This window comes from Gadus morhua, chromosome 17 (genome assembly GCF_902167405.1).
Source record: "Gadus morhua chromosome 17, gadMor3.0, whole genome shotgun sequence".
NCBI lineage: Eukaryota > Metazoa > Chordata > Actinopteri > Gadiformes > Gadidae > Gadus > Gadus morhua.
In genome coordinates this window covers 8,923,808-8,951,464 of record NC_044064.1, presented here as the reverse complement: position 1 = coordinate 8,951,464, position 27,657 = coordinate 8,923,808, and the positions used below count along the sequence as shown (strand labels likewise).

The window sequence follows — 27,657 nt, the reverse complement described above, 5'->3', positions numbered from 1 at the left end:
AAATTTTTAGAAAGGTAGAAATAAATGTGTTCTTTTGTCGAACGATGTCTTTGAGAGAACCTCGGATTGAGTTTGTCGGGAACATGTCTCGAAGCTTTCAAAGTCAGCTTTATTGTCAATTCCAAATTATCTGCCAGTCAAAACGTTTGTCACCGACCCACGGTGTAATAAGGTGAAAGGGAGAAAATGAGATAAAATAAAATACGTTATATCACAATAAATAATTTCTAAATAAAAAAAAAACGGTATGCATAAAATGAAGTTCAAAAAAGTAAATAGATTGAAATATCCAAAATCTGTTCTTGGGGGCAAATGGGAGGGAGTTTTACAGTCCAGTGTTCGAGGGGGCAGAGGTGAGGGAAGGAGGAGATAGGACAGCCTGGTGGAAAAAGCTGTTTCCCAGTCTGGTGGAGCCGGCCTGGAAGCTGCGATGCCGTCTCCCAGATGGCAGGTGGCTGAAGAGCCTGTGTGAGGGCTTGGTGGGGTCATTCCACAAAGCTGGTTGCTATGCGGTTCAGGCGGGTTCCGTAGATGTCGAGGAGGGCGGGGAGTAGGACACCGATGATCCTTCCAGTGGCCTCCAGTTGTCCCTTCAGGGTCATGCGTTTGGAAGCAGTGCAGCTCCCAAACCACGCAGTGATGCAGCTGGTCAGGATGCTCTCCATGGTGCCTCTGTAGAACGAGCTCTCTTGCTCTCTTGCTCTCTTCAGCTTGCGGCGGAAGTAGAGGCGGCGCTTGGTCTTGGGACTTGGTGATGGATGTCCGGGAGAGATCCTCACTGATGTGAACCTCCAGGAACTTGAGGCTGCTCCCTCTCTCCGCATAAGTCAGTGGGGGTTTAGGAGTGGGGACTCTCCTGAAATCGATTGCAACCTCCTTGGTCTCCTCGACGTTCAGGGGGAGGTCGTTATCTCTACACACCACGTTGATTGACTTCCTTCCTGTAGTGGGTCTCATCGTTGCCACAGAAGGAAGGAGCGCAGTCGTGGGTCAGCAGCGTGAAGAGCAGGGGGCTGAGCACACAGCCTTGGGGGGCCCCCGTGCTCAGAACGGTGGTTCTGGATGTGTTGCTGCCGACCCGCACTGCCTGAGGCCTCTCGCTGTGGAGGTCCAGCAGCCAATTGCACAGGGAAGTGCTGAGCCCAAGCTGGTCCATTTTGCCGATCAGCTGCTGAGGGATGATGGCGTTGAATGCTGAACTTAAGTCTATGTGAGGGCTGGGTGAAGAGCAGAAGAGAGAGCATCTGTTACCTCGCTGTGCAAACTGGTAGGGGTACAGGGTGACGGGGAGGGTGGATATAATGTGAGCCATGAATAGCCTTTTAAAGCACATCATGATTATGGGGGTCAGTGCAACGGGATGATAGTCATAGAAAGGGGATGTTGAGGGCTTCTTTGCAACAGGTATGATGGTGGTGGCTTTGAAGCGCGACGGAAGAGCAGCCTGATTCAGAGGAGCGTTGAAAATGTCTGTGAAGACGGCACACGACCAGGGATGTTGTCTAGACCTGCAGCCTTGCGGGTGTTGGTCTTGGAGGCGGTCGATCTTCTGTGGGGACGTGCTGTTGTGCGCTTCAAACCTGGCAAAGAAGCTGTCGAGGTCATTCAGCAGTGTTGCTGCTGTCACAGATGTGTGGCGAGGGTTTGTATTCTGAGGGTCTGGGTCCCACGCCACAGGCGCCGCACCTCTCTGCTGTCTATGAAGTGTTATTTTTGTGGCGTAGCTGCATTTGGCTTTCCTGATGCCACGGGACAGGTTGGCCCTCGCTGTTCTCAGGCAGGCTGCGTCCCCAGCTCTGAAGGTGTAATCCTGGCCCCTCAGTAGCCCGTGGACCCCTCCTGTCAGCCAAGGCTTCTGTTGGTGGTTACATCAGCAATGCGTTTGCCAATGTAGGAGGTGACAGTGTCAGGGTAGCTAGGGAGCTCCGGGTAAAGGCAAGGGTATCCGAGTGAGGGCATTTAGCCTAAGGAGGCCTACAGGCTAGGTAGTGGACATTGGGGATCGAACCCAGATCCCTCACAACTTACCAATGCACCGGCTCCCAGCATTGGATGTCTTCATCAAACTATTGAGGATGTTTTCCAGCTGCGGCTTTAGCGTATGCAAGTTCAAACGCACGCAACAGTGCTAATACACGACACGCAGAGATGAATGGAAATGTAACACGCCCAATACGCACAGAGGAGCTAACACAGTCAACGATATGAACACTTGTAAAACGAGTGTGCACTGAAATAAACTTGACAAACAAAAGGGCGTCTACGTCATGAAAGCACAGGATTTATTTGCAAGCACACACGCGTCGTCAGGACGCGTGAACAACGCTGCTATCACAACCCTGCGTTACCTAACACAATCCTTAGGTGACGTCTCTCCCATCCGGGCGAGGGAACACTGTGAACGAGTCTCTCCCATCCCTTTCCCCCTCTCTCAGCGCATGTCTCCCTCCCAGAGCCCCACAGTGATTGTATTGAGTGATTCCTACAGATTTGGCCTTAACTCAATTCTTCCCCTCTGTCCCTCTCTCTCTCTCTCCCCCCCCCCCCCCCCCCCCCCCCCCTCGCCGGGCTCTCCCCCCCCCTCCAGGTGATCAAGTCCCTCCCCCGTATCGAGGGCCGCCCCGGGGCCTCTCTGCCCCCCATGGACTTCAAGGCCCTGGAAGAGGGTCTGCGCGTGGCACACGGCGATGACATCACACCCGAGGACGTGATGTCCGCCGCCATGTACCCCAAAGTGTTCCAGGAGTACAAAGAGTTCACCGGTTTGTTACACGCACGCACGCACGCACGCACGCACACACGCGGACACACACCCACGTATGGATACATGGACACACACACGTACGGACACACACAAACACACACACACACACACACACACAAACACGGACACACTTCCACGTACGGATACACGGACATTCACACGTACGTACATACGGACACGTACACACGTACATACACACACACCAACAGAGACAGATTTATTTTGTATATGCCCTGCAGAAATAACCCTTGTTTTAATAAAACTTCATTTGAACTCAAATTAATTATTAAAGCTGTTCATTTGAATGCATCTGTAGTTATGACTGCATATATATTTATACAATCGGACATGGAAATACTCCAAAGAAGAGAACTCTTCAAAAGATCAATGCACTGGTTTCTTATACTTTTTAAGGATAGTGTTGAATATATTTGTGTTTTGAGTGTTGTTATTGAATGGCTGCCCTAACCCTCTCTCTCTCTCTCTCTCTCTCTCTCTCTCTCTCTCTCTCTCTCTCTCTCTCTCTCTCTCTCTCTCTCTCTCTCTCTCTCTCTCTCTCTCTCTCTCTCTCTCTCTCTCTCTCTCTCTCTCTCTCTCTCTCTCTCTCTCTCTCTCTCTCTCTCTCTCTCTCTCTCTGTGTCTGTCTGTGTAGCTAACTTCGGCCCAGTCGACTGCCTGAACACAAGGCTTTTCCTGGACGGACCAAAGATCGCTGAGGAGTTTGAGGTAGGAAAAACGATATGCATAATCTCTATATCCTTTTCATGTATTTTTCAATGAGGTCAGTGTAAAGGCAGTCAACTAGAAGGTAGTTGGTTCAAGAAATATGTTTGGACTTTAGGCCCCCTCCTACTCTGCCACTTTAAAGTGGGGGGCCGACTTCAGCGGAACACACTGCTGCACGACTGGTCCTGACCATCAGTCCTGGGTCGGCTGTCAACACTAGGCAACTGGGAAAAGGGGGGGTGACTGCAAATGACGCGGGACAAGTCCATTCACATAGACGTGTATGTTGTCCATGAGGTGTATGTGTATAGACGCTTCTGGGATGTGTTGGCACAGTCAATACTACTGAACAAAATATGTTTTTGCAGGTCTTTAAGCAAGGACTTTAACCAAGGATTTTCGTTTGGAGGAAAACCGCCAAACGAAATAAAGTGCAAAGTGGGAATATTATTTTATTAGCTACGTTCCTCTTTGAGAGGAAAAAGGTTTGTCTAATAGTTTCACATGCGAGTAGTCTGAGCCTTTGACATTTACTGCTATTCCAACACCGAGGCCTTGGTTTAAAAGTCATATTAATAATGATAATTGTCGTTCTACCGCATAATATATTTAGCTTCCCGGGCCGCTCGTCAGCTGTAAACGCCCTTGACTGCTCGCTTTCAAGAAGCATTTCTAAAACGTTCCTCTGCTAATCATGACTTATTCAGGAAAGGGCTCCAAAAAGAAGTCCTGGTGTTGTTAAAGGGGGCCGTGGCGCCGGGCGTTTCCCCGTGTTGACTGCTTCCTCGCTCTCCTCCTCGCTCTCCTCCTCGCTCTCCTCCTCGCTCTCCTCCTCGCTCTCCTCCTCGCTCTCCTCCTCTCTCTCCTCCTCGCTCTCCTCCTCGCTCTCCTCCTCGCTCTCCTCCTCTCTCTCCTCCTCGCTCTCCTCCTCTCTCTCCTCCTCGCTCTCCTCCTCTCTTCTCCTCTCTCCTCCTCGCTCTCCTCCTCGCTCTCCTCCTCGCTCTCCTCCTCGCTCTCCTCCTCTCTCTCCTCCTCGCTCTCCTCCTCGCTGTCCTCCTCTCTCTTCTCCTCTCTCCTCCTCGCTCTCCTCCTCGCTCTCCTCCTCTCTCTCCTCCTCTCTTCTCCTCTCTCCTCCTCGCTCTCCTCCTCACTCTCCTCCTCGCTCTCCTCCTCGCTCTCCTCCTCTCTCTCCTCCTCTCTCTCCTCCTCGCTGTCCTCCTCTCTCTTCTCCTCTCTCCTCCTCGCTCTCCTCCTTGCTCTCCTCCTCTCTCTCCTCCTCTCTCCTCCTCGCTCTCCTCCTCGCTGTCCTCCTCTCTCTTCTCCTCTCTCCTCCTCGCTCTCCTCCTCGCTCTCCTCCTCAATCCCCTCGTCTCTCTCCCCCACACTCCCCTCGTCTCTCTCCCCCTCTCTCTCTCCCCCTCACTCCCCTCCTCTCTCTCCTCCACCTGCTCTCCCACTCGCTCTCCACAAGAGTCTGCTAGGATTTCTTGAGTCATAGCGCTCTCTTTGTTCCCCGGCATCGATTCCTCTCATTGGATTTTAATGACACTCCGACACACACACACACACACACACACACACACACACACCGCTGCCTCTACCCAGAAGGCACCTTCCTCCAGGTTCAATACGACGGCATATTCAGACGTTTGTGTTTAATGTCTCCGCTCACAATCAGAACTGAGCCGTGCGCTCCAAACCTGGCTCCGACCCCCAGCTCAACGCTCCCTGTCAATAAAGACTCTATTGTTCATCTGAGGGTGTATACAATCCATTTGAGATGTGTGTGTATACGACTATATTTCAAGGGATCGCTGTGTGTCGGTCCTTGGGTTATCCAGACAACCGTTAATCCGATCGACTTCACGTTTAGCGCTCGTATCACAGAGGACTCCGAAGGAAGTGCGGTGTCTCGCAAGAGGTCGACGGAACGGGCGTTGGCCGTGGAGCGCTGACAATATGGGAGGACGGAGTGGCGCGTTCCGAGCAGGGACTTCACTGGTTCCTATTAATGGAAGAGTCTCTGTATGCACATCTGTCCCTTGATTTCCGTGACAACCCACTCTTCCAATTGACTTCATGCTTGGCGGGGAGCTGCTCTCCGGAACACTCGCATCGATAGCACCATGCAATCAGTGGCTTGGCGGTGTTGAACAGGCACTGGACTCCTATAGGCGGCAGCTTGTCGTGCTCTATATTGCATGATCACCGACTCCCACGGCGCAATCCTGCAATTATTTCAAAGTGCCCTATTCATACGTACTTTTCATACGCGTCATTTTATCTTGCACATTATCGCAGTCAAGGAACGAGGTTTAAAATAAGGGTCAATTCACGGCTAGAGCTGCCGCTTGGGAAGCGTGTCGGGGACAATGCCGCTTTGAGTCGGACCCCCCTCCTCTCCGCTTGCACTGCGCGTCGGCACGTACCCTCGCTGCGTTCTCTCCGCCGCCGCCACGCTTGTATGCTTATGCACGCCAACAGTCATCCTCAATAATTGAACTCAATTAAATTGAAGGCGAGGCGAGGCTTGTGTGTTGACGTTTGTTATGCTGATCCGAGTCCCATCAGATCCGGAACGCCGGAACGGACCGGTTGTACCATTCATACCATGCATGTCTCTACTCTATTTCAGACCACTGTCAACCCAGTAAAGACTTTGTATACATGTCTATATACTGTATGTGTATATATATAGACATAGATATATATATGTCTATATATTAGAGCTGTCAAGCGATTAAAATATTTAATCGTGATTAATCGCATTAATGTCATAGTTAACTCACGATTAATCGCAATTAATCACAAATTATTTTTCTCTGCTAAATATCCCTTGATTTTTTTGTCCCTTAATTCTTCTCATTTTAATTATCTTATCAACATGGTGAAGTGCATCGGCTTGCCTTGTGCAAATGATTTTTTATTGATAACAACATTGGCATATACTGATCAAAACAGGACGATACAAAAAAAGAGCCTGTAGTGCAATTAAACGACTGCTTTGAACAAATGTCATTTGAAAATAGCAGTCAGGCTACTGCTTCTTTGTTTTGAGCCAAAAAAAAAAAAAATATTTTTTATTTTTTTGAAATATAATAATTGCGTTAATCGCGCGATAAAAAAAATAACGCCGTTAAAATTGGTTTGCGTTAACGCCGTTAATAGCGCGTTTAACTGACAACTCTACTATATATATATATATATATATATTTATGTCTATATAATTATACATATAGAAATATATATATATATGTACATATAGACATATATATATGTATGTGTGTATGTATAGATGTATGTATTTAGCAAATGCTACATCTCAGGCTCCGTGAATAGTCTGGAATAGCGGGCAATTCCCCACTATTCACTTCGCCTTCGGCAAATAATTGTTAAATATCTTTAGGTAAGTAAACTAAATGAAAAGATTCTTAAGCCACTGTTGATTTTAAATGAAGCAGACGTGGTATATTGATTTAAATTCACAGGTTGGCTTCTGCTGCTTGTTACTCTGGCATTGTGATATGGACATGTGGATCAATCTGTTTTGTCATCACTGGGCTACCCAGGGTGACAACAAACAACACATAGATTTACTCCATTGTATTAAAACCATGCTATTAAGTTCAGCCCCCCCTGCTGATGTATGCCTTCAGACGTGTGTATACACCTTTAAGAGGGACCTTATTTGGGGAGAATCGGCAACAGGAAGGCTAAAGTGAGTCTGCAACGTTCATAGGGGAAGTAGGAGGGAGGGAGAGGGGGTGGGAGTGGGGGATCAGAATAGAGTCATGGTCCTGACCGACTGACGGGTATTCTCCACTCACATCAGCGCCATGGCTATAGTAACCATGGACACAAGAGAGAGAGGGATGGAGAGGGAAGGGAGAGAGAGGGAGAGTTTAGGGATAGAGAGAGACAAAGGGTGGGAGGGAGTGGGTTCTGGGAGAGAAATGGAGTTCAGGGATAGAGACACAGAAGAGACTGAGACACGTATATATATATATATTATACACGGTATAGTTTATGGATAGAGAGGGTGATACATGGGGAGGAAGGGACAGAGAGAGAGGGAAGAGGGAGTTAAGGGGTAGAGGGATGGAGATGGGAAAGGGATATTGCAAGAGAGGGAAGTGATGGAGGGATGAGGAGAGTTAAGGGATCGCAGAGATGTTACCAGGGACGACGTTTGGAATGAATCCGTGAGGATGATACGTATGAATGAGAGGTGGGAGAGGGGCGGGGGGGGAAAAGTCCAATGCACGGCCACAGCTGGGACCATAGGTTCAACCAGAGGTGCACCTACCGTGGAAACAACGCGAGCACACACATCCACGCACAGCTGAGTTGTGCGTTACTGCGTACTGGCGGTGGACAGACGGTGATGTCCTTCAGCATATCGAGCTGCAAATGGCAGTTGAGGAACAAACACACTCCTTCATTCCTTCCCCTGATTGTCATTTGGTCCCTCCTCCGCCTCCTCCTCCTTCTCCTCCTCCTCCTCCCTGGATCCTTTTATCTTTTCTCTTTTTTTTTCGCCCATCTTGTTCTTTGATGTCTAGCTTTTTAATCTTGCTGCACACTCCCCTCCATGCGTCGTGTGCGGTGCGGCGTTCTTTGTAACATATAAAATTGTTTTCCTTCTGCCTTTGAGACCAAATCGGATTACGGCTTTGTATACGATTTGCGTTTTTTTTTTACGATCTCCACAAACACGCGTGTTTATTGTGTCCCTTGCGCGTTCAACTTAGCGGATAATGTGTCAAAATAATGTAACGGGCGTTTGATTCCACGCGGCTCGGGCCCTGCTTGCCTCAGAGTTCCTCTAACCCTTTGATGTTACCGCCATTTCACGCCGCTTCACGCCGTTTCACACCCTTTCACGTGGCTCCCCGCTAGTGTGTGTGTGTGTGTTTGTAAGCGGCGCCATGGAGCGATTGAGCACAATGTACCTGTGGATTTAGCGGTATTATGATGAGTACCCCCGGGTGAACTGCCTCGCCCTGACCTGTGAGTGTACCAGACACTCCTTCCTAAATCACCTGGATCTGAATTCACCTTCAATGGAGCACTCTGCTAAACGGCGCAAAGTGGTAAACGGGCAAATTAAAGCCCCCAATACGGGGAGAGAGGGGACCGTGTGCCCGCTTAATGGATAACCATCGAGTGGATCGTCAGCGTCGAGGTTGCTTTTAAGTCAATTTCGAGCAGACGGCAAAACAGCATCCAAGCGTTGGTTTTAGCTTCCTCTTTACAGAATGCCGATCTACAATAGCTACCTGGGTCTTTAACCTTGGGCCACGCGCCCACGGACCCCAGCTCAATTAGTCTAATGCATTCACCGGGGGGCTTCTGACGAGTGCAGGCATTCTGGCGCCAAACAATAAAAACTCAATTTCCCATGACCTTCACTGTTTTCACCTTCACTCCGGCGCTTGACATATGTTCTAAAGGAATGTAGAGGGAAATGTAAGGGCTTTTTTGCAAGTTGTGTAGTACTTTGGTACTGTGTCTGTTTCTTTCACTTTTTGAGGTGTTCATACAAATGTGAAATATTCCAGTTGCCGAAATGCTGTCAGACAAATTGACGTGTCCAGGCTAGATCGCTGCCTTGGAAGAAAAATGTTCAACAGAGTGAAGGCACCACCTAATCCTTTTTTACTCCACCATCCCTCTACATCTCCCTCTCTCCCTCTCCCTCTCTCTCTGTCTCTCTCTCTCTCTCCCACTCCTTCTCTCTCTCTCTCTCTCTCTCTCTCTCTCTCTCTCTCTCTGTCCCTGTCCCTGTCCCTGTCCCTCTCTCTCTCTCTCTCTCTCTCTCTCTCTCTCTCTCTCTGTCTCTCTGTCTCTCTCTCTCTCTGTCTCTCTCTCTCTCTGTCTCTCTGTCTCTCTCTCTCTCTGTCTCTCTGTCTCTCTCTCTCTTTGTCTCTCTCTCTCTCTCTCTCTGTCCCTGTCTCTCTCTCTCTCTCTCTCTCTCTCTCTCTCTCTCTCTCTCTCTCTCTCTCTCTCTCTCTCTCTCTCTCTCTCTCTCTCTCTCTCTCTCTCTCTCTCTCTGTCCCTGTCTCTCTCTCTCTGTCTCTGTCTCTCTCTCTCTCGCTCCCTCTCCCTCTCTCTCTCTCTCTCTCTCTCTCTCTCTCTCTCTCTCTCTCTCTCTCTCTCTCTCTCTCTCTCTCTCTCAGGTGGAGCTGGAGCGGGGGAAGACCCTCCACATCAAGGCCCTTGCCCTGGGAGACCTCAACAAGGCAGGCCAGAGGGAGGTGTTCTTTGAGCTCAACGGGCAGCTGCGCTCCGTCCTGGTGAAGGACACCGTGGCCATGAAGGTAGGGTGGAGGTGGACGTGGGAAGGCACTGGACATGGAGAGAGGGAGAGGGTGGAGAGGCATTTGGAGCGTTGAGGATGAATCGAAGTGGTGAAGGGATGGGTGTTCGGTTTGAGGCCTTGACAGCACTTTGAGACTGATCGAATTGAAAAGCTCTTTACACATCGATGAATTACTGTTATGGATGGATGAAGCTGGGGAGAGGATGGCAGGCCGTGATGGATGAATAGACCGGGCGAAGGTGGATGAACCTGGCTGAAGACCAGGATGGGTGGCAAGAGTTGGCTGGGAGGAAGTGTTTGTGAAGACGCCTCTGGGAGGTTACTATGTTTTGCTCTGAGCACCAAACTGATTGGGAGCAGGATCGACACAACATGAACAGACCGACTGAGTCAGATTGGTAATAACAGATGGCGGGATTGGAGTGGTCTTTGGGCAGATTGTTTGGTGGACGCGCTGATGGATGTATGGGCGTGGGGTCGGGGGGCTAGCGGAGGTCGGGGGTCGCTGACACGGCGGTCCATGGTGTTCCTCTCTCTCCCTCCCCACAGGAGATGAAGTTCCACCCCAAGGCCCAGAAGTCCATCAAGGGCCAGGTGGGCGCGCCCATGCCGGGCAAGGTCCTGGAGCTCAAAGTGGAAGTTGGCTCCAAGGTCAGTACGACGTCCTCACCCAGCTGCCCCCCTTTCGTCTTCCCCTCACCCCTCCCTCTCTCCTCCACATCCCCCCCGCCTCCTGCTCCTCAGCCCCACTTCCTGTTCCAACTCCTCACCTCCTCCTCTCTTCCTCCTCCTTACCCTTTCCTCTTCCCCTGCTTCCTTGTCGGCCCCCGCCGCCTCTTCTCGCTACATCTCATCCCCCACTTTCCCCTCCTCTTCCTCATCAACTCTTCCTTCCTTCCTTCCTGCCTTCCCTCTCATACTTCTCGTCCTCCACCCCGTTGTCACCCTCTCCTCCTTCCCCCCCCCCCCCCCCCCCCTTGTCTCCCTCCTCCTCACCTCTTCCTCTTCCTCTCAGGTGGAGAAGGGCCAGCCCCTGTGCGTGCTGTCGGCGATGAAGATGGAGACGGTGGTCAACTCCCCCCTGGCCGGCACCGTCAAGGCCCTCCACGCCACGGTCGACTCCTCCCTGGAGGGTGACGACCTCATTCTGGAGATTGACGAGGAGTAGGACGACAGACGGCGACGGAGGAGGAGGAGGAGGAGGAGGAGGAGGTGGTGGAGGGGGGAGCAGAGTGTGGGTGTGTGCGGAGGCGGGGCCGGGTGACATTTTGATACCAGAGAGAGAGGCGGACGTGTGGACAGAGTGGAGGGTGAAACCGAGGGGGGAGGGGTGGAGATGTAAAAATCAGATTTAGTTTGAGCTTGAGGCGGTTGGTGTGTGTAGATGGGCTGATGGAGTTGACGGCGAGCGCGTGGGGGAAAAGGGCAGGGCCGGTAGCAGGGGAGAGAACTCTTGACATTCTGGAGTCTGTTCTTTAAAAGAGAGGAGAAACAAGGGGGAAATAAATACAGCCGAAGGTCTCTCCCAGCCATCCCTGTTGTGTCGGAGACGGCAGATGCGAGCGGTGGTGTGTTAACATTAATACCCCTTAATGCCTTCCCCAGGACTTCTGCATCGATCTCAGCCCCCACAACGCCATCCAAGTGCAAATTAGACGACTTTAGTTTGAAGTCCAATCCAATCTGAAATGTGCCGATTAGTCCTCCTAGTAAGATAAATTAACTCTGCGTTACTTTTGTTTTCCTTTAGAGCCAGATGTAATTTCAACACTAATTAAAACGCTACTTTCGCAACATTCCATGATTTAGCCCTTTACGTTGTCCAACAAATGTATTTTTAACACTAACGCAAGACTATAAAATCGCTACGCTGTTACCTCGCTGTTTCCATTCATATACCAAGAATGGAAATATCTCTTGACCCAGCAATTGAAGAAAACAGTGAAAGGCCAACATGTTTTGAGGAGGACCATTAGTCACTGTGGGGAGGGGCAACACAAGGATTAGAAAGAACTATTTTGCCTAGGGTTTGGGAAACCCATGTTCACGTTATGTTTCACTTTTTTGTCTTTAAAATCATCTCATAGATATTAGTTATTCAATTCTTCTGCAAACATGTACGGTTTTTCTTTTAAAATTGTTGAATTCACTGTCCTTAACTTATCGTCAAAGGCTGCGAACACATCGAGGGAGGGAGGGAGGGAGTTTGTAATATTTTCTCGATTTCCACCAACTTCTAACGCGTTCAGAAACATACCATCGGAAGGAGTTAACGATGGCTAGGGACTCGTCTGTCCACCATCTGTCTCTGAGTCCCCTCGTCTGGGGTTCCCGTTAAAAGGTGTGGAACGTCTTCTTTGTTGATTCCAGACTCATATTAATTCCACCAGGACCGTAAACACACAAGATAAAATTGCATTTTTAAACACGGTAGGCACCGTAAACGGGGGCAATGAAAAGTCTGCGTTAAGAGAAAACGTTGAAGTTAGAAGCTCAAAGGAAGGACGGCCGTCCTTGTTTTGGTCCAACAGCTTTATTGAACGGCTTTGAAAGGGATTAACTGTGGCCTAATGACGGCGTGTTGTGGGGCTGTGTTTGACTCATTCTCTGACTAATTTATCAATTAATTCCATCAAACGATGGGAAATCAGCCACACTAATGAGCCCCGGGGGGCTGGGATACGCCACCTGTGTATGTGTCTGTGTGTGTGTGTGTGTGTGACTACATCTTTGCTAACCCAAAACAGCAGAGGGAATGTTATCGTTTGTTTGACACACAAACTTCATTAAATTTACAACCCAGTCTGGTGGACGTAAAATATTCTCACACACACACACACACACACACACACACACACACACACACACACACACACACACACACACACACACACACACACACACACACACACACACACACACACACACACACACACACACACACACCAGTGTGCTCACAGGCGAAGATAAATGCAAGCGTCGGCTAAAAAATATTACGCACACAAGCACAAAAACATCGACACTTTAAGTGTGGTATAGTCACCATGGAAACCAAGCACAAAATGTACCTTGTTTTGACACTTTGTCGTTTGACATTGAGCTCACGTCTCTCCTCGTTTAAACTGTTCGTGTGTGGTATTCACGTTGCTGTGTTTAGGTTATGCGAGTGTCTAAACCCAAACCAAAACTTGAGATGGTGTGGCCATTCATTCATTGTGCTGAGGAATTTGGAGGACCCTTTTGAAGACTAAAAAACACTTGGCCCTTACTTACCACGGAGTGTGTGATGGCTGGAAGGTGTTGGCCTAGCCTGGTGACCTTCTTATATTGATGGTAAAAGCCATTGAGTACTCCCACAAACATAACCTTGTTAAAGAGAAGGCCTCCTCGCCGCCTACAGTTGTTCCCTCCTCTCACTGAAAAGCACCTGACGGTCGTTCTCTGAGACATCGCTCCTCGCTTCCTCTCTCCTCCTCTCCCTCGCTGAATCATCTCCCCCCCCCCCCCACCCCCTTCTCTATCAAACTCATCCCTGCGCATTTGCACATTTCCTACTTAAACGCAATAACGCAAAAGATCTCCCACATGGGAGCGTAAACTAAGGCTGCAGTGGCGCATGAAGCAACTCGTGACAACGTACCACGAGCACGTAGTCGCTCGTGTATCTTAAGAGTGGCGCTTAAATGTTCGCTTTCTCACGGCCGCGAGGTTGTGATGGGGACCTCTTGTTTTGTGTCTTTGTGCTTTGTGGATGTGAAAATAGGGCAGGATATGAATAGAAGATCTATGGTTTTTGACTTTTTCTGTTTGTTTTTACAGTGAACCAACTGTTTATTTACACTTGCTCTTTGGGTTTGTCAAATGTCAACTCCGAATTGGGGGGAACTGAGGTCCATGAGGTTTTCCAAAGTGTTTTTTTCCAAGATTTTTTGTTAAATTACTTAGTCTTAACATCTTAGACCAACTTCTGTTATAGAAAATACTAATTTTGGTTGGTAGTTTACATTAGTTTGACCTCGGGTCAGATGTACAGTATGATTAGCTCTAGATAGCAGGGCAATGAAAAGGGAGAATGAAATTATTACAGGGTGGAATGAAAGTGCTAAATGTTGTCTTAACTGAATATAATCGTAATCAATAAAGTTCTAATAAAGTTGACCCTTATTGAATGTTTTGTGTTTTCGCTCATCCCTCGATGGATAACCACAACTTTAATAAAACCAGCTATCATCATTCAATTTACAGAATTGTTCAGAGATTGATGGTTATTTGTAGGCACAATAAGATTACTTCTTTCCTGCTAGCCTCTCTCTGTATTTTGGAATAAGTTAAAGACACCTCTCCCTACTTTATCCTGTTTCCGCTCAACCTTCAAAAACGTAAAATTTTCCGTCAATAAACAATAGAATTACCTTTATTGTGTTCTTTCCATGTGGGATCCGGTTTACAGCGTTTCTGATATGGCTTCATTCTCACTGCATGTGATTGATTCCGATTTATTGCTCATATTCTGTACGTTATATTTTCTGTTGACATTATTTTTTAAATTTAGCCAATATCAACGAACTTTGAACTGGTCACAGTTTGAATTGAACCGCAAGTGCCAAAGAACAATAACGCGCATCACTCGTTATTTCATTTTCTTTTCAAAAGCGGTAGAAATATATATATTAAATTGCAGAGTTTAATAATTGCAGACTAGCAGCGTCACTTCCTTGTGGGTGACGAATCGGCTGATAAAAGAGCAATATAATATTATTATTCTCCATCAAACATTACTACTTTGACGACTATTGTCACTATCTCTCCCTTGACTTTAATCACAGCTGTCGACACTATTTCTGTTCACTGAATAGGTGGACGGCACGGAATTGTGACGAATCCAGAATGACCAGAATGATGCCAGAGTTGGATTGTGATCCAAAGAAGCTGAATCCGACCTATATCTAAATTTAGAGGTCAGATTGCAAATCCAAATTTATAGGTGAGATTCATGTGATTTGTGCTGTTTCCACAAAATCGGAATCCAAGTCATGTATGAGTAAAATATTCAGATTTGGCACACTTTGGTTTGCAATATGAATGAGGCCTATTGTCCTTGCAAAGTGGTCAGGTCTTTAAGTGTTCAGGAGGGAGAGACTAATCAGTCTTTTATGTTAGGTGACACAAACATGGGAGCAATGTCAGGTGACATCAACTGGCTCCTCCAGACAAAGGATTCAGGCTGGTGTGTTGAATGCTCCTTTATTGTAAGGTTAGCAGGCAATGATAGATGACGCTGGCATTCCATGTTGCCATACTGGAGATCTTACCTGAGTGTGTGCGGTGGATGGCTGCTTTAACCTGTGCTCAATGTACAAAGCATGTACAGCCTCACCCAGCCTCAGAGTCCACTCATCTGGCTTGGGCCTGGTGAGGTTCCTTCAACCAGCCATCCTCCACATACACACAAGCCGTTTGAAAATTTGCCTTTCCCTGTGCCCAAGTGACATCACTAGTGGGCGTGTCCACCTAGATGTATGATGGATAGATAAGCGACATTTGCTACATTCCACTGGGTAAGCTGGTAGACTGATCTATCCACCATACATCTAGGTGGACACGCCAACTAGTGATGTCTCTTATTGTAAAAGCATCTGCTAAACATCTAAATGTATATATAAATGTCACTCGGGCACTAATCACACTCACACGTGGTGACACGAAATCAACCCTTGAAGAGTTGACATGGATCAGCAGATTTCGTAAAAAAAAATGAAAAAGCGTTTCTGTTGCTCATTGCGCATGAATAACCCTATTCTACTGTACATGGGAGGGAATACATTTATGGCAACATCAAGCACTGTGAAGCTAGAGTGGGTGTCGCCCCCTCTGGGAAACAGAGGCCCCTAAATGTATGTTGGTACCTCGCCGCCATGGTGACCAAGGATTCGCGTGAAGATTCAGAAACGCTGGTCACAACGCTCACGTTCCCTCCGAGACAGAGAGGCGCCGGGGAAGGAAAGAGTTCTACACAAGCACTTATAAATAACCAACCTATCTTTGTATACCATCATTTTCTCATTATTTAAAGTGTGGTACAGTTCTCTGGGGGATGGTTGAGGTGTTGATTGAGTCTTTATGGTTTCTCCCCCAGTTATATAGTAGTCTCTAGACAGATCTATATTAGAATCGACTAGTTCTATAGTAGAGTGTATTAGTTCTATAGTCCATTATGTAGATCAGTTGTAGGAACTAACAGTGTCTCTAATAGTTCTATAGTAGACTGTACTAGTTCTAGAGTACATTCCTGTAGATCCATATTAGTTATTAACAGTGTTCTAGTTATTAACAGTGCCTCTACTAATTCTATAGTAGAGTATACTAGTTATATAGTAGACGTCTAGTAGATCTATAGTAGTAGCTCTATACTCGTATTTTTACATTGGATTTTCTTAAGCTCTATTGCAGACTATATTAGTGTGGTTGCTACTGCAAGCACATCTTCTGTTCTTAAGTTTTCTTTATTAGTGTGGTTGCTACTGCAAGCACATCTACCGTTCTTAAGTTTTCTTTATTCTGTTTTTCTGTTTTAAACTGCTCCTGCATACTTTCAGCTACAGAAACCCTTCAACTATCAAAACGTCCAGGTCTTTAACGAAAAGATGGCTATCTCTCTGCGTTTTTCAACTCTTTCAACTTTTTAAACTATTACGCTTTTTCAGCATTTTTTTTTTTACAATGTAAAATAAAAAGAGAAGGCAGACGGCTCTGTGGATAACCCTTCAACTACTTCAGACATCCTAACTTTGTCAATTTTCAACGTTAACCTTCGTTCAAACCCTTTAAAAAATCAACACACACGAATTTAGATTACCTTTATACTTTTTTCAGAATCACAGTTTATGTTCCATATCAGCTTTGTTTTCAGATGGTCTCATGATTTACACTGATGTTAGAGTGTGAAGGACGTGCAGGCAGTGTTGCCAGATTTGGCGTTTTTTCCCGCCGAATTTTACAACTATTTAGTTCGTACCCCCACCAGGCTAGTTCTTCTTTTATTGGAGGTTAAAAACTTAAAACGTATGAATAATTAGGGGCGTGGCCTCTGTCTTGAGTGACAGCTAGCCGCTGACCCTCACCTCGCCTCGGAGGCTAGTTTTCAGGATTAGCATGCTATCTCCGTCGTCTTGACCTAGACTGCGTTCATTCCGTCCTTCGGAGGAGACGTAAAACCGAGGTCCTGACTCACTGAGGTCATAAAAAATCCCAGGGCACTTATCGCAAAAGAGTAGGGGTTTCCCCGGTGTCCTGGCCCAACCAGGCTCATTCAATCTGGCCCCCTAATCATCCTCCTGTATAATTGGCTGACTCATTAATCCCCTTACTCTCCACCTCAAGCTCATGTGTGGTGAGCGTTCTGGCGCAGATTGGCTGCCGTGCATCACCCAAGTGGGTGCTACACACTGGTGGTGGCTAGTGAGGTTCCCCCTTCACTGTAAAAGCGTCTTTGATTGTCTAGAAAAGCGCTATATAAATTCAAGCCATTATTATTCCTATTGTTCATTCCGGTGCCAAGATGCCTTGCACTGCGGTCAACTGTACCAACCGATTGTTTAAAAACGAATGAGCCACGAGCTAATTCGGTGTACGTCACCTAGGTGGGCGTATCTCCCTCCCCCCGACGTCACATCAATGCCTTTTTTTGGTTAGAGGAAATGAGGCGGAGTCGAACTATGACAAGATGGCGACGCTCATAAGCCAAGAGAATTGGATGCAGTTGGAATACCTGAGATCTGCTCGGATGCTACATCCATTTTATATACTATCTATGGACCAAACACATTCTAGTTGTATAATAGACTTCAGTAGGTTTCTATTAGACTCCAGGGCTATAGTTATATTATTATAACCTTTGACCAGACCAAAGCAGCCTAGGGTGATTTTAGGTTTCCATGCGAGGAGACTCGCCTTGGCAGGACATTGAAAACAGGTCTCCAGATCTGATGTCCAACAGCTCTCCCTGCTCTGGCAATAACACCGTAGTGACTGACCGTCTGGTCAGAGGTCATACTTTACATTATGAATCACACATCTAAAAAGACTACCAAATGACTTCAGCCTTTACAATGAGTTGATTGGGTGTACAATTGCATGGGAAAGCAGTGTTTTTTGTAGTGTTAAAGAAAAATCTCTCCTTAATCTTAAAATATCTTGATTTTATGTTAAACACTTCTAACTCTATCACGATGCAAGCAGCCTCAGACATTTGCAGTAGTCAGAGACGACCAAGGAAGGTTTTCTAATCCTTTCCCTCGCACAGCACCATTCTGCTATTGATAATTCTTCAAGCACAACCTTTACAATGTTGCTGCCAAGGTAATTTATTTCACTTGCATTCAAACGTATTGGAGTCGTGATCTTCACTTGACGAGAATCTTTGTGATCGCTAACAACAAACCCTCCAGGGTACCTGCGATGATTTTATGCATCAAAAGACACTAATATTAAGTCAAAAACACTTAACCCTCAATCCTTCTCCATTGAGTGAGTGTGTCAGTGTACTAATGCATTTGGGAATTAGCCTTTGGTTTTGTAGCTCCACAACAAAATAATTGGTACACACCATCATGACAAGGCCTCAGAAATGGCCTGCCTGTCTGTTTCATTCAGCTGTCGTTTAAAACCCCTACAGTTTATCTGATAAAGTACTGACTAATCAAGCGCTAAACCCATTTACACTCAAGCCAATTTAGTTTTATTGAACAGTTTATTACCAGCTCCCACCATAAGGGTGTTATTACATTGCCTGCTTTGGCTATATATTCCTCAGACTAACAGTTATCCTGATGATTATTGATTCAATAAACCAAGTGGCCATTATTGGGGCAATATGCAGTTGTAATATGCTGGGTATGATTGTTAGGAAAGGACAGACACGCGCCCTTTAGACGCACATTATCCACAGATCGTTGCCCAGACAGGAGCCTGGCTAAGGTTCCCGGGCTAATGTAATGAGCACTGTTATCTTTATTCTTATTGCCTCTAGGATTACTTTTAACAGAGCTGCTCTTCTTTAGCCAATCCCCAGATGTCCTGGAGACCCCATCCTATCAAATCGTGTTTAGAGGAGGTGAGGTCTCTTGGCGCAGCCAATAAGGTGACCTGATTTCTGAAATGATGACTTGGTGGTTTCGCAGTGCATCTATCAACAAATATGTTATTATTTCTGTTGGACATATTGATATTTTGCCTTTTCTTGTCATGATAAATGGGATTACTTTAGTAAATTATTTGGCAGTTACCTACATGTCCAATGGTTTACTATGATGTGTTTACTATCTTGTAGCCGAAGAAACTACTTGAACAGGGAGTTGTTCTTTATTGTGTTGACTATTGTTTATAATCGGCCATGCCTCCTTATGTATAAAGTAGATAGAAAGACCTTAGCTCGGCGAGTCACATAGACATGAGACTCATTACCAACTCTCTCAAAATGAATATTCATAAGCAACCTAAAACCTTTGCTATTTAAAAATGTATTAATCGATTACTTTTATCCTTTTTGAAAGACTGAGACATTTGTCTCCGTTCCACAATCCTTATGACCACATCTATGAAGGCCTACAATCTATAATTATTATTAGGATTATTTTCTTTAACATGTTCCTTATAATGAAGGACATATTGGGAGAGGAAATCTAAGTTGAAATAGTAGCAATAAGTCTTTGGACTTTGGTTTCATTTTGCTGGTTGAAATGAAAGAATATAGAATCACTTCCTTGAACTTTTCGAAATCCATTTTGCCATTTTGTCATTCATTTGTTAAAAAGTTGGGTTGTACTATTACAATTTTTGTCAGCAGAAACTTTATTTGAGGTTCAGAGGTCGGGGAGCTAAAACAAACCAAGGTTGACTGACTGTGTTTATTGAAAGGAAAAGTACTGGACATGACCATGGCGACCTTTCACGCGTCAGTCCATCGATTCGAATGCCTCACAATCAGAACAGACCCAACCGAATCCATAATTTGAAAGCTTTGGATAATCGTATTTCTGAGCAAGTGATCTTTGTTTGGTTATCAAAAAAAAATTTGATAACCAAAAAAGCAAAACTACTATGATCACTGAGGATTGCTGCGTGGACGTCAGCGATTTCTTATCCCCCCCGAAGGCCACAGATTCCGACACGTTTACGGCAGAGCTTCAGTGTAGCCTAAAAGTTTCCGAAGTCAATCGGTTAACATGTGTATGACCTTTGGCCTAGTTCCAACTACCACAATGTGTCAGTTTCAACATTAGCTTGTACATTGGCCAAAGTTTTGCTTATATTCCAGGGCAGAACTCGCGCTGTTCACCCGAAGAGAAATCCCACAGGTGTCAATGTGGGTGACGGATCACCATTAAAGGACAAAACGTCCCTGATGTTCTCTTCATGATTATTTAATCACCAACCCGTTATTAGAAGCAGATGAATCAACATTCAGGACCTTGTTTTCTCTTTCATCTGTTCTCTGTACAGCATGTGAACCGAATACAAATACACACATTTGAATGCGATCCAGCGCCGACGAAGTGGGATGTTCCCCGACTCCATGAGGATGTTCCCGCTGTTGTGCGCCAGCGCTCCACCACCACATCGTTTCCCCTTCCCCTTTCCTGTTGCTCTCCTTTGCTCAATCCCTTTTTATCCACCTCCTCTTTGCGCTTTGTGAAGTGCAGTCGCTCCTCCCTGCTGTGCCGTGCGGAGGGAAGCCAGAGAGCACCAACCTCAAGAAGAACAACAAGAACAAGAAAGTTGCGAGGCCAGCCATATTTCCCCAACTCCTTACCCCCCGTGGTCGAGCCTCTGACATCGGGGGGGAGGATGGGGAAGTAAGGGGGGTGGAGGTGGGGGAAGGAGGGGGGGAGGAGGGGGGAAGGAAGGGGGAGGAGGGGGGAAGGAAGGGGGAGGAGGGGGGAGGGCTTTGCTTCCTGAGGTGCGAGTTCCTCTCCGCTGTAATCCCCTCTCTGCTGCCTCCGTTGCCGTAATCCCTCGACTGCTTGCTCGGCCGATCCCCCCCCCCCTCCCCCCCCTTAATCCTCTGGGGTTGAACAAGGGGTGTGAGGGGTGGGTGGGCAGTTGTCAGACGAGGGGGGAGGCAGGTGGATACATCTGTCAGTCACACTGCCTGTCAGTCATCTTGATCCACCTGCTCCCGCTCCATCCCTCGAGTGGGCCCGCCGGCACTCCAGGCTGCTTTTTTAAGTATGGCCTCTCCTAGGACCTCTTCAACTCCTGCTGCATGGCTTCTCCTCGCTCCTCTTCATCGCTAGCTCTGCTTTGGATAAAAAGGGTTTGCGAAGGGTTCATCTTCACCTCAGGCTTCAGAGTTGTACTACCTGCCCTCATTTGTACTATACAGAGGTATATATCTAGATGGCGGTATGTCATTTCTAGATAGAGGTATTTATCTAGATAAAGGTATTAACTCGAGATAGCGGTATGTATTATCTAGATAAATTGGTGTATCTAGATAAAAGTGTGTATAATAAGGCATTTATCTAGATATATACCATTATCTAGATAGAGGTTCCTAAATAAAGGTATGAATCTAGATAATGGTGTGTATCTAGCTATTTTACTAAATAAATACTTTTATCTAGTTAAATGTATGTATCTAGATAATGGTATGTTTCAAAATAGTTATCTCGGTAAAGGTATACAGTATATCTGGTACACGACTGGTAAAAAGAAGTCCACGACTTTTTTTTTATCGACTTCTTTACTTTAGCAACTACTTTACCAAAGACTTGTGGAGTAGAAATACAACACGTCAGCACATTAACGCTAGCCTAGCTTAGCATTAGATATGGAAATCAGGGGTTTGGGGTTTAGTAAGCATTTGGTAGCGTTTGGGTTATTCTGTACTCTCTCGTTCTTCTCCGGTACCTTCCTAAACAGTCGGTGGCCAGATAACATTCTCAACCTTTTCTCCACAAACCAGCAGGGGGCTTTGGGGGGACGCCGTGGGGGGCCACTGTGGGCGGTCTGTCCATCCACAGGCGCCTATAAACAGCCCTGCCTCGTGCAGCGCCAGGGGTTACAGGCCCTTAGACACATCTCGTGACAGGCTCTTTGTAGCGCAGGCCACGCTGACTCTGTGGGCTCCCGGGTCCACGGGGGGGTGGGGGGAACAAAACGATGTGTTTCAGTAACGATCCGCCGAGCGTTGAGCGAGACCGGGGAAGAGGAATGAGACAGGTTCTGTCAGGCCTCAAGGGTTTTGTTTGTTTTGAGCTGTTGCGTTCTGAGAGTTATTGGTATGGCTGTTACTAGGAGGCCTATATGGGTTTGACACTAGCACTGTTATTATCCTGGCGTTACACCCAGTATATAATAACCCCCCCCCCCCCCCCCCAATGGCCACTTTCAAAGTGTGTTTTGACGCGTCGTATAACCAAGGATCAAAGGTTTACATCCCGTTCCAAACAGCCCTTTCATGCAAATTTGTTTTGGCTTAAATGCCTTAAAATAAAAAGGACCAAGACAGGAGACGGTGAGTGTGAATAAAGAACTGCCACTCTCCTCAACGCGTGAAACGCACACACTGGTCATCATGACACGGCAAGTGGCTACTGTCTGTGTCTCGTTATTACGCCGTTACCGTGGCAACATAAACATAAGAGCACAATAACTCTCCCATCTGTTTCTCCCAACCCCCCCCCTCCCATCTCTTTCCCACCCCCTCTCCCTTTTTCGCCATTCCTCCCTTTCTCGAAACCTCTCTCTCTCTCTCTCTCCCACTTTCACTCTCCCATCCCTCGCTTCCTCTCCGTCTCCCTCACACGCTTCCACAGATATCGTTTGTCCTCGTTGACGTCTCAATCTATCACGCTCACGCACACACACGGCTATCACACAGCGGCCAAAAAACACCTTTTATATTTGGCAGCAAAATCCCTGTAGGAACTGACAAAAAAACAACAAAGAGTATCAGTGGATATAACAAGGAGCCCAGATTAGATGGTGTGATGAATGGTGATTATCCACTCGATGAATGCAGAAGGCCGCTGTAGCCTGTGTGCTGAGAGCAGCCCAGCGAGACATTTTAAGAGACCATTCTCAGCTCCAATATCGTCAAGGCAGTGTTTTTTTTTAAATTTAGGATGTGATTTAACCGATCTCACGATTGATATCACTGATCGATCATCAGACTGCAATGCTTTTTAGTCATTGCAGAAATAGCCTTCATCATTCAACGGTGTGTTGAGTGATGTTTTTGCATTGACTGATTGATTGATTTTCCCTCTGACAAGCGAATGTTTAGCTTTGTCCAACATAAGTTAGAGCATTTTGCCCTTGCTAGGTAGTTTTCCGCAATAGTGGCTGAAAAACCCAGCTGTAATCTATATTTACAAGCCACTGCACATGCTCAAAGACTTGAGGAATGAGGAGCGCAGTAGGAATTCGGAGCAAAGATATGGTATGGTAAAGGCATGTATTATCTAGATCAAGTTATGTATCTAGAAAACGGTATCATCTAGATAAATGTATGTATTATCTAGGTAAAAATATGTTAGATAAAGGTATTTATTATCTCGATAAAGGTGTGTATCTAGATATAGGTATGATCCTCGATAAACATATGTTTTATCCAAGGGTATGTATCTCTATAAAGGTAACTATCTAGATAAAGGTTGTCATTTAGATAAAGGTTGTCATCTAGTTAAAGGTATTTATTTAGTACAGTAGCCTACTAGTAAACAGAATTTATATTTCGGGATCAATTAAGTATAATTCAAATCGAAGTTAAATCCTATAATTGTAAAGCGACTACTTCACCAAAGGCTTGTGGAGAAGAAATGCAACACATCGGCCAAATTAATGCTAGCCTAGCTTAGCATTAGATATGGAAATCAGGGGTTCTGGGGTTTAGTAAGCATTGCTTAGCGGAGCTGTTATTCTCTGCTCTCTCGTTCTTCTCTGGTACCTTCCTAAGCAGTTGATGGCGAGACAACATTCTCAACCTTCCTCCTCCTACTAGCAGGGTTCTATCCGTTCACGTCCCCCTATAAACGGCCCTGCGGTGACTGCGTTGAAGGTATGTTATAATGTCAATGTGTGTGGAGTGCAGTGCAACTCAACAATTTCAATGAGTCGCGGTGGGTAGGCATGGTTGTTTTTGAACTGTTTGGAATGCAGCCTTCAGATTGGTCATGTCCTGGTTGTAAGAATGTACATACTAGAGGCTGCCAACTGAACACAAGATTTCACATCTTTCTCGACCTGTGGGTCAGAGGAGCAATAAAAAAACAGTTGGATCCAATATTCACCACGGACGACCAGGACGATTAACATTCAAGAACTCGACCTGCTCTCCTCTCAGTCCCGGGGGAGACCCTCCACGGATATACGTGTGCAGTCACAGAATACTTAGGCTGCTTTCAAATTAGTTCAAAAAACAAAAACTACTCCTCCTACTCTAACCCCGGCGACCTATGGAAATATTGCTCCAAACTCAAAATCCTGAATTATCAAACCGTCAAAAAAGCAGCCCATATCTTCGAAAAAAAAATCGAACTTGGGTTCTCAGTCTTTTCGTCTTTGAGCATGCACGTTGGCGTGTAAACATATGATTGAAACTTTTGGATTTGTTTGTTTGTTGGAACTATTGGAGGAAACCACCTAGCCAGGGCTGTTTGTAGCCGCTTATTAGCGTTGGACAAATCAAGACCCAGCTATAGGTGCAGCTAAACACTAGTTTGGAGTATAATGGAACTCAATGGATAACCAGCTGCCCATTTTCTGAACGTGCGTAGACCGCGAGAGGGGTTGACCTGTTCAAAATCATGTCTGATCTACATCTCGACACAGGCAACATCGACATTAAGCTGGGGTCTTGAACGGTCAAATGCTTACCACACCTGACCCCTACCTGCTCCGTAACGACATTCATCTGCACTCGCTGTGGGTAAAAGCCTCTGCTGAATGACTACAAAAAGGAAAGCTAATCCACATGCCAAGTCTCACTTCCCACATGAATAATATTGCAAGGAGGCCTAATGGAGATGTTGAAAAGCAGAGGTAGCTCGCTGAGCAAACCATCTGGTCGCGCCGTGGTTTGAACAATGTGCACCTGTTGTGTTTATGATGACGGGGAAAGCGGTAAAAACGACTTAGCCGTGGGGCGCGGAAGCCATTTTCAGGAGACTCACCAAATACTATACAAACCTGGGCAAGCAGCAGAGAGCAGGTATGAAGTACATCATGTGTCCCTTCTGACAGAACGTTAGAGAGCTGGAGCGTTTAATAGATGTTTGATTCGATTGGACTAAGAAAAAACTTTTTAGCTCACGCACGGCTTTTCATGCAACGGTCCCCAATTGTGATGAAGTGTGTTAAGTGTGTGACGCTAAGATAAGTGGGGATGAGGCCAGGGATTGGGGGGCCAGCGGTGTTGCAGATAAGAGAAGTAAGTGGAGATAATCGCTTGACCTACATTTAGTTCATTAATGCAAAGTATTACGCAGCTTTGTTAAATAAGCCAACTCTATTCTCATTGGTCCAATTACAGCGTTCTACGGTCGGTTATTTCTGAATAGCCGACCGTTGCAATGGACGCTATTGATAACCATAGCATATAACTGGCTAACTTTTCTTAGCGGGAGCAATGCAATATATTTTTTCAATCAATAAAATCTGTTTTTTCTGTTATATTTTGTGTCAGATTATTGATTTCTTTAATAAGTAGTTGTGATAAAAAACAGGACAAAGTATGCCTACAGTGATCCGGTCATTATAGTAAAATGAACCCCCTCAGGATGATACAAAACCATCTTGAATAATCCTGAAGTGGTTTATTTCATGATATTGACCTGCTCGCAGGACATTTTCCACTTACGTAGATATCCCACGAGTCAGGATGAATCGCCCCTTCCAAACGAACACCCTGACGTTAGTCTCCCAAAGCGACTCCTTACAAGAAGACAGCATTGTGTTCACAAACAGGACTTCAACTCAGCACTAAATAATTCACAGCACATCACCCCAAACAAATATTCAATGAAAGTCCTGTCAAACTGCTGTAATTTGGACACTTTTTTTAAATGGCAACTAACGTGACCCAGGTGACATTTATAAATTGTGTGAGAGGGCAAATTTCTCTTGAATACGTGGGCCTAAATCACAGGTTAAGGAATTACAGCAGGGTCACACTTAAAACCATCTGGTGTACCATAGCTGCATGAGCCACAAATAACATACATGCACACGCAAACCCACCCACACACACACACACGCACACGCACACACACACACTGATGCTATGGGCCAGAATTGATCAGTGTAAATTATGCAAACTCATTAAGATAATCGCTCGCGTGCGTTTGCGCGTGTGTGTGTGAGTGTGTGAGAGACAGAGAGTCTGGAAGGGAATCTGAAAGATACAGCTCAGGGAAAACTTTGATGCTTGATGCTGAGAAAAAGATTGATGCTGTCTGATATAGCCATAGGTGTGTGTGTGTGTGTGCATGTGCGTGTGCGCGCGTGCGTGTGCGGGCATGTGAGTGAATTCAGGGTTCAAAGCACTCACAGTTGTAAAGAGAGATTACCCCAGATGAGATTAGATATTGTGCAGTGTATCCTTTGGAGACCTATATGTAGGCAACTGTTCACAGGCCCTATAATGAATAATGAACAAGGCTTAACATTGGGAACACTTTAAGTGCTTTTAAACATAGCATCATGTTGCTTTGTGAGAAATACCTTTCCAACGGTTCCACATCACTATAACACACGTCCTTATTAAGCAAGAATTACTAAGAATATTATTTGATAAATTAAGAAAGGCAAACACGTCACTTCCTAAATAATCTCATCTTGTCTAATACACAGAAATTACATATATTATACAAGTTGAATAAATCACACTATTTGTGGATCCATATCTGAACAAATCATGTGCTGTTGCATAAGCAATAATTTCGTAGGTGTTAAATTTCCCAGCACACTATAGGAATTTGTCTGCAACAAGAGGAGGCGTGAGTTGAAAGAAACACAGATTTTTCCGCTGTTGAATGATATATATGCTAATTAAACCTTTGTGCTCTTATTTTCTGGAGTCGTTCTATCGAGGCGAGCTGCAAAGGTGTTCCTATTTTCCGTCTGAACTTCTTATTGAAATGGTTCCAGCCTGAGACTGAGACATGCTGGGTTTTGTCATTTATTCAAAGCTGTTGATTGAAAACCATGCTGGAACATTGTCATGACAAAAAAACCAAAACAACGAGACGTGAAGCTGAATCGGGTGAAGACACTGAAAAAATAGGCCCGGGGTTGTTCACTATTCCATCCCAGACATCTTCTCGACTCCATCGTCTCCATCACATGGAGCTACGTCGCAGATCATCTCTGTCACGAGGACGGGCCGAGCGTGGATGCTGAAAAGCAACACTTATTAACTGCTAATTAACCGAAGCTCTTAAGAAAATAAGTGAGAGGTGAAGAAACAGTAGTTGTAATGATATTGGTGTATTCCAAACTGTCATTTGTAATGTCTACCGAACTTTGTATCTAATCTGGTACCACACATCTCTTCTCAGTGAGAAGAGTTTTTTCTAGTGGGCATGTGCATGCAGGTGTGTGTGTGCACGTGCATGCGTGCGTGTGTTGCAGTGTAGTCTCAGAACGTCCCCATCTTTGCTGACAGAGCGGGGGCTTGACACCTGTAATCCCGGCGCCCATTGGTGGACAATTTGTCTGTGGCAGACGCAGGCTTCACGCGAAACAAGCTGCCAAAACAATGATGGAATGACCGCAGAGACAGACAGGGAGAGGGAGAAGGAGAGGGAGGGAGAGAGGGAGAGGGAGAAGGAGAGGGAGAGAG

The 27,657-nt window shown here is 46.1% G+C and overlaps 1 protein-coding gene across 2 annotated transcripts in view; it reads left to right on the top strand.

Moving 5' to 3' along the window:
* The window catches only part of LOC115529545 (pyruvate carboxylase, mitochondrial), a 268,651-nt gene extending 242,352 nt beyond the window's left edge, over positions 1–26,299 (top strand). The window contains exons 23-28 of one of the 2 annotated variants that reach the window (XR_003973581.1): positions 2,588–2,762; positions 3,417–3,490; positions 9,670–9,810; positions 10,362–10,463; positions 10,828–12,530; positions 26,285–26,299. Coding sequence is in view for 1 of the 2 variants with exons in the window: in XM_030338305.1 (XP_030194165.1) it covers positions 2,588–2,762; positions 3,417–3,490; positions 9,670–9,810; positions 10,362–10,463; positions 10,828–10,980 (645 nt within the window). In the remaining variant the exon portion in view is untranslated. Of the gene's footprint in view, positions 1–2,587; positions 2,763–3,416; positions 3,491–9,669; positions 9,811–10,361; positions 10,464–10,827; positions 13,982–26,284 lie in introns of those variants that run through there. The other variant, XM_030338305.1, reaches the window with a different exon arrangement.
* Positions 26,300–27,657: the final 1,358 nt, after the last annotated feature.